Source organism: Dipodomys ordii, unplaced genomic scaffold, assembly GCF_000151885.1.
Source record: "Dipodomys ordii isolate 6190 unplaced genomic scaffold, Dord_2.0 Scaffold23, whole genome shotgun sequence".
In the NCBI taxonomy this organism is placed as follows: domain Eukaryota; kingdom Metazoa; phylum Chordata; class Mammalia; order Rodentia; family Heteromyidae; genus Dipodomys; species Dipodomys ordii.
This window is the reverse complement of record NW_012267239.1, coordinates 7,483,280-7,490,655: the sequence shown is the minus strand read 5'-3', so window position 1 is coordinate 7,490,655 and position 7,376 is coordinate 7,483,280. Positions and strand designations below refer to the sequence as shown.

General features: G+C 46.0%; 1 protein-coding gene across 1 annotated transcript in view; it reads right to left on the bottom strand.

The window, feature by feature from the left end:
* Oasl (2'-5'-oligoadenylate synthetase-like) overlaps positions 1-7,376 on the bottom strand; it is a 26,740-nt gene that overhangs the window by 8,441 nt on the left and 10,923 nt on the right. Inside the window, exons 7-8 of the mRNA XM_013014288.1 lie at positions 4,009-4,392; positions 1,392-1,650 (exon numbers count right to left, since the gene is read on the bottom strand). Of these exons, the coding sequence (XP_012869742.1) occupies positions 1,392-1,650; positions 4,009-4,392 (643 nt within the window). The remainder of the gene's footprint in view (positions 1-1,391; positions 1,651-4,008; positions 4,393-7,376) is intronic.

Below are 7,376 nucleotides of genomic sequence, written 5' to 3'. Positions count from 1 at the left end.
TTGAACTCTGGGCTTGGGCGCTGTCCCTTAGCTCTTCAGCTCAAGGCTGGTGCTCTACCACTTGAGCCACAGCACCACTTCTGGTTTTCTCGTTTTTTTTTTTAAATTGGAGATAAGAGTCTCATGGACTTTCCTGCCCGGGCTGGCTTTGAACCTCTATCCTCAGATCTCAGCCTCCTGAGTAGCTAGGATTATAGGCAGGAGCCACCAGCACCCGGCTAGTGCATCTATCTTTGATCTCTTTCTAGGTGATTAATTAGATCCTCTCAATAGTCTTGGGAAGGAGGCAGGCCAGGGGACATGTGATTTTCCTGCTTTCTAGGGCAGACAATCCTGTCTCTTACATATTCCTCATTGAACAACTCAAGGTGGTCCTATGGTGAGTAAGGAGATGGCACCTGAGATAAAACCTAGTATGGTTTGGCTGTTAAATATCCTCCAAAGTCCATGTGATAATAGATACAATAACAGTAAGAGGCTCATGCTTGGTTGCCAGCCTACGAGGAGGTGGTGGTATTTTTAAGAGGCGGGACCTAGTGGAAGGAAGTTAGGTTATTTGGGGAAGGCTCTTGAAGGAGTTTACAGAGACACTGGTTTCCTTCCTGGAGGGTGAACAAGCTTCTTCTCCCAGAGGGTGAAGAGGCTTCCTCTCCCATGTGCTTCCAGTAAGATGTTCTATGCTTCTAAAGGGTGATGCGGCCACAGGCTGAAACTACTGGAAACATGAGCTTTCAGCTCTGTAAGTTGATTTTCTCAGGTAATTTTGTCACAGTGCTAGAAAGCTGACTAACCCTGCTTAACTCAAACACCTAGGACTCTCTGCCTGAACGTGAACAAAACTGGTCCAGAAAGCAGCTGTCAGTGCTAATGACCAGTGGGAAGTTGGTGGATAAAATATAGCACTGGAGATATATGAATTTAACCCCTCCCCCTTTCCACACAGCTCCTTCCTGAATGTTCTTTCTGCAATTGCCTAAGATACCCCACTTTTTTTTGTGCTGTTACTAGGGCTTGAACTCAGGGTCTCACACTCTCACTTGGCTTTTTTTGTTTTTGGTCCCAGGCTGGTTCTCTACCACTTGAACCACACCTCCACTTCTGGCTTTTGTGTTGGGTGATTGGAAGTAAGAGCTACTAACTAGGACTCCTCATTCTCACCCTCACCCCCAAGCACTGGTCACCATGTGTATTGACCTCCATGTTTACCTGGGGGGAGTGCTTTGATCAGTGTCAGCCCATGCATGTGAGCTCTGCCTGCACGGCAGCCATTCAGCCCCAGCCCAGGACTTGGGCACAAGGAAGGAATGAAGGTGTTTTATGTGACAAGTGAAGGGGTTTCAAGTCTCCTGTGGAGGGCAGGGGTGTGAGTGGCAAGCTTCTCTTCCCCTTACCCAGAGCCCTGAAGGCAGGCATGATGGTGACATTGATGGGCTCCATGGTGAGCACCAGAGCGCTGGGGACTTCTTCCATCCTCACGTCTCTGAGCCCGAGGGCCAGCAGGTCCTTGGAACACCACACGCTCCTCTGCATGAGTTTGATGGCTTGGTAGATCTTGGCCTCTTCCCCGAAGCTGTGGAAACAGCTCAGGAACACTACCAGCTCCACATCCGTTTCATTCCTGAGTACTGTGCCATTCCCAAAGGAGCCCACCTGCAGAAGACAGAGCCCCGTCAACCCGGAGACCCTCTGCATGCCAGGGCAACCCCAGCACTTCACAGGAGATAGGTAATTCATGCACACCGCCCTCCTGAGGGATGGGTATGTACTGCAACATCCTCACTTAAACAGGCAGAAAAAATGAAATGCCTAGAGGAGGGAGTTGCTCAGTTTTCTGCCTGACTCCGCAGCTTTTAGCCCAGGCTGGCCAGAAACTTGTGATCTTTCTGCATCAGTTTTGTGATTGCTGGGATAACAGGCATGCACTACCATGCCTGGCTTCATGCTTCATGGCTATTCAATTGCATGTCTCGCAAGAACTCAGACTTGGCTGGGAAGGTGGCTTCGTGGTAGAGCGCTTGCCTTAGCATGCATGAGGCCCTGGGTTTGATTCTGCAGTACCATAGAAAGAGAAAAAGTCAGAAGTGGCTCTGTGGCTCAAATGGTAGAGTGCTAGCCTTAGACTGAAGAGCTGAGGGACAGTGCCCAGGCCCCACGACCAACCAAAAAAAAAAAAAAAAGCACGGTAGTGTGGTCTAGTGGATTAGTGGATACAAGCCATGAGCTGCAGAATGGGTCATGGGTCATCTGACTTTGACCTTGACTTTTGTTTCTTTTTTCTTTTCCTTACTGGGGATAGAGTCCCAAATGTTCAAACTTGTTCAGCAAATGCTCTTAGATTCTCAAGCACATTGGGCAAATGCTCTACAATGCCCAACCTTGAGCTTCAAGGCCTAACCTTGACTTGACTCTTGGTTCTGTTTTTTTTTTTTTCTTCCCTTATCCATGTGATCCCTCAGAGCCCTAAATATATAAAATGAAAGTAATGAATCATGGGATCACTAGAAAGATTAGATTAAATACTGTATGCCAAGGGCTTGGTATGGTGATGGCCCACAGGAAGTGAGCAATTTATGTGTTGTCATATATTTTTTTAATCAGATAGACTCAGATAAATACTTTGGCTGTCTGGCTTCAGTAACAGCAGGGGATTGAGCTGGATGATTTTGAAGGTACCTTTTAGAGGTTCAGGTCTCCTAGACTTGATCTCCAAGGCCTTGCTGTTCCTGGTAGACAACGCCTGTCCTTCTCTGGCCTACTTATTTCTTACCCAGAGTACAGAGGTGGAATTGCTGGGTGGGCGTTCAAAATCACACCAATACACACACACACACACACACACACACACACACACACACTAAAAAAAGAAAAGGAAGGAAGGAAGAAAAGAAAGAAGGATTGGTTAAGACTAATTCTCCAGGGCCTTTTGACTTTGAGGCCTGACCCTCTTGAATTTTGAACCTAGTTAAGTGACGTGGGGCAGCTGGATATAGCTTGGAGACAAATCTCAGCCGAGGAGGCTTGATCCCTGACCATTGAGTTAACATTCAAATTCTAGCTCCAATGCTAGCTATGTGAGGCTGGGCAAATCACCGCGCCTCCACGAGCCTCCATTTATAAAAATATTTTTATGATCAAAAAGATAAAGCATATGGAAAACCAGAAAGAAAATGCAAAGAGCATTTATGCATCTGAATAATTCATCTGAATCAACCAGTCAGATCCAACAGGTCCACACTTGTTACGTTTGCAACATTTAAACTGCCCAAAGAACATTTTTAGACATCTAGGAACTTTGTCCTGAAATATTTTAGTGTTAGCATCCAAAACATTCTCTCTTGTACTCCCAAGAATACTGTTACCCCTAACAAAATCAACAGCAACTCCTTCACTTTATCCAGATTATGTAGAAATTTCTCAAATTGGCCAAGTACCAAGTGACTTACACTTGTACTCCTAGCTACTTAGGAGGCTGAGATCTGAGGATCATTGTTCAAAGCCAGCCCAGGCAGGAAAGTCTGTGAGACTCTTATTTCTAATTAACTGCTAGCAAGGCAGAAGTGGCGCTGTGGTTCAAGATGTAGAGTGCTAGCCTTGAGTGAAAAACCTAAGCGTTTGTGCCCAGGCTCTGAGTTGAAGTACCAGTACTGGAAAAATCACAACAAAAATTTCCCCAGCCGTCCCCAAACCATATTTTATAAACAGCATGCCAGGACCCAACGAAAGACCTTGGATTGCATTTGATAGTTAGGAATCTGCCAGTGTTTCTATTGAATTCATCTGTAACTGGGGCAAAAGAACAAGATAAAACTTCACAGAGAGAATTAGGCTATTGTAACCCAAATTGCAACCTATTATTATTATTAGCTTTGGTTGGTTCAAGCCAGCAGTGAAGTGAGGTGATTGTGGTAGGCTGGACTGTTCCCAGCTGTCTGTAGCAGGGTAGGGATAAGGAAGCAAGGTGTTCCCAGCATTTCCTGCCTGGCTGGGGATGGAAGAGCCAGATCTCACCTTGACCACCTTGAGCACCTGCACCTCCTGGCCCAGGCTCCGATCTCCCTGGAAACATTCTTGCCTCAAGAACTGCTCCACAGTCCGAACCGCCTCCAGCACCTCTTCCTTCCATTCATGTCTGGGCTGTAGCCTCTGGCTCACGAAGGAGTCCAGCCTGGAGGCTGGGATGCTGTAGAGCTCCTGGGCCAGGGCCATCTCTGTGGAGTGGACCACCGCTGGTTGGTCATATATAGCCACACACTCCCCAGCCTCCCAGTACACACCTCCTTTCTTAAGGGGGCTCCTCTCCAGCTGGCTTTCAGCTCCTGGTGGGATAACGGAGCAGAATGGAAAGGGATCCAGGGGGATGAGTTGTCTGACTGGGTTGCTGTTCTTGAAGACCTTTTATTGTGTCAGGTGTGCTTAGTGACATGGGACTGAGGGTGACAGGTTTGAGGCCACCTTAACAGAGTTGGCATCCAGCCAATCTTTGGGTCTTAGGTTTCGGATTCTTAGCTTTTGGAGTTTCCTTTTCATGATGTTTGGAAACTGAAAGTGGTTCTGTTTTGACCTGTCAGGAGGGGAGGGACATCTAGCCCAGATCATCCTCTCCAACTGTCCCAGCTTTGTTATAAGAAAAATCACAGATTGGAAAGAGAAAGGGCTGGATTATGGTGAAGGTAAAGAATGAATTTTCAACTCTGCATTCCAGTGTGGCCTTTGCCAGACTCTTAACCTCTCTGATCTTCACTTTCTTTATTCCAAAGGTGGATTTAATAATAACTCTCACCCCATTAAGCTTGTTGTGCTGATGGGGTTGAGAACACTGGGCAGAGAATACATTTTGCCAGTTGGGTACTGGTGGCTCATACCTGCAATAATCCTATCTACTTAGGAGGTTCACATTGGAGGATTACAGGGTTTTGTTGTTTTTGTTTTGTTTTGTTTTTTGGTCAGTTGTGGGGCTTGAACTCTGGGCCTGGGTGCTGTCCCTCAGCTCTTCAGCTCAAGGCTGAGCCACAGCACCACTTCTGGTTTTCTGGTGGTTCAGTGGAGATAAGAGTCTCACAGGCTTTCCTGCCCGGGCTGGCTTTGAACCTCCATCCTCAGATCTCAACCTCCTGAGTAGCTAAGATGACAGGTGTGAGCCACTGGCACCAGGCTTTTTTGTTTGTTTGTTTTAATTTGGCAGTACTGAGGTTTGAACTCAAAGCTTCCCACTTGCTCAGCAGCACTTTAGCCATTTGAGCCACATTCCCCTGTTCCCCCACCCGCATGTGAATCTTAAAGATGAAGAATCCCGCCAGGCAGAAGAGAGCAGAGACTGAGAAGTGGGAATGATCCTGGGATTAGGGGTTCCAGCAAATAAATATTTTGGGGGTGGTGCAACACTCACCACAAACTAACTGACACCCCCCTTTGACATCGTTTGGAATTCTAGACTAATAAGTAAATAAAGGTGTTTCCAGGAAAGACTGGCTGTAGAGTAAGAAAGAAACCTCTGCCCTCACCACTGTTGGGTGAGCATTATTTCATCTATGATGGACTTAAAGAGAGGTGAAGGAATGAGGAACAGTTTTCAGACTTCCGAACTCCAGGTTCTTGAGTCTTTGGACTCACACTATTGGCTCCCTTGGTGTGACTCACACTAAATCACACCACTGGCATTCCTGGGTCACCAGGTTGCAGGTGGCATATTATGGGATATCCCCAGCCTCCATAATCACATAAGCCAATTCTCATAATCAATCCCCTCTTTCACAGCTACCTATATTTCTTATTAGCTGTTCTCTGGGGGATCCTCCAGCTATGCCCAATTTTAAAATCCTTGGACTTCCCGCTCCCTTACCCCAGACCTGGGGCTTGAACTCAGGGCCTGGGTGCTGTCTCCGAGACTCTCTGTACTCAAAGCTAGTGTTCTACTGCTTGAGCCACAGTGCTGCTTTGAGTTTTTTCTGAGTAGTTTATTAGAGATAAGAGTCTCATGGACTTTCCTGCGGGCTGGCTTTGAATCATGATCCCCAGTTCTCAGCCTCCTCCTGAGTAGGTAGGATTACAGGCATGAAACTAGCATCTGGTTATCCCTAGGCTCTTACAAGCCATTCAATTTTTTTTTAACCTAAATTAACTGAAATTGAGTCTCTGTGACTTGTAAACCTGTGTTTTTATGATCTAAGAGTGAATGGATAATTGGTCACAAAGTTGAAGGAATCCACTAGGGTGTTCAGGCCCAGGCTGGACAGAAACAGGAGTAAGGCCAGGGTATGGAGGAAATCTAAGAGTCAGCAGTTCGAAGTTCTTCCTCCTTGAAACCATATAATTCTCTCCTTGGCACTTGATCAAAGTCATTGAGTTCCTCTTGGGTTCCTCTAGTGATACTGGGTTGTTTGATCCACAGGCTCCCAGAAATCCTCTGTTGGGAGGTAGCAAGTTAGGGAGCCCCATCATCAAAATTCACGTCTTTCTATTCAAACAAAGTAGGATCAGCTCCCAGGATTGTGGATTTTTATACACTTTCCCCTGCAATAATTAGGGAAGGAAACTTAACACACGTCAGAAACTTTCACAAATGTTATTTTAGTGCCTAATATTACAAGATTTCTCCATTACTTCCCTGGAAATAAAACAGAAGGGAAACTGCTCCTAGGAATTCCAGGCATAACAGATAAATGGAAATTGTCATGATGAATGTCAGGATGAATATGCAAAATTTGTGGATAAAACAGAAATGACTTCTATTGGCCAGGACTTAACACATGGCTTACAGCCAGCTGCAAACGAGGCTGGCAAATGTAGTCTTTAGCAGTGTACTTAGCAGTGTACTTAGTGTAGTAGCAGTGTACTTACCTAAAAATTCGTAGTATAGAAGAAAGGGAAAAGGATATTGGAGGAAAATAGAAACTGCATGCCCATCTATTATTTGTTTTTGCTGTTTAAACTAGGAGCGAGTAAATTGCCAAACTCAGGCAGGAAAACAGTAGAATTCCTGCTATTCCCATCTGGGCTATAAAAGGGGAACTTGGAGAGAACTAATAATAGCTGGCTCATGCAGTTCAAAGTCTATCATTTGGGGCCTCAAATGCATCCACGTTTTACTCCTGTGCCTACCTCCAGCCCAAACTAGCATCAAGTCTCCCTAGACCACCACCAACCTTCTAAAGCCTGTCTCTACTTCTCTCTTCCCAGAAAGCCTTTCTGCCAATTCTTGACCATGTCAAGGTTTTCCCTCTCCTCTAGGCTCTGAGGATCCAATGTAGGACTGCCTTCCCAATTAGCCCTTATCAATTTTTCATTTTGTGTCAGTCCTGGGGCTTAAACTCAGGGTCTGGGCACTCGTTCCTGAGTTTTTTATTTTCTCCTCCTCCTCCTCCCCCTCCTCCCTCTCC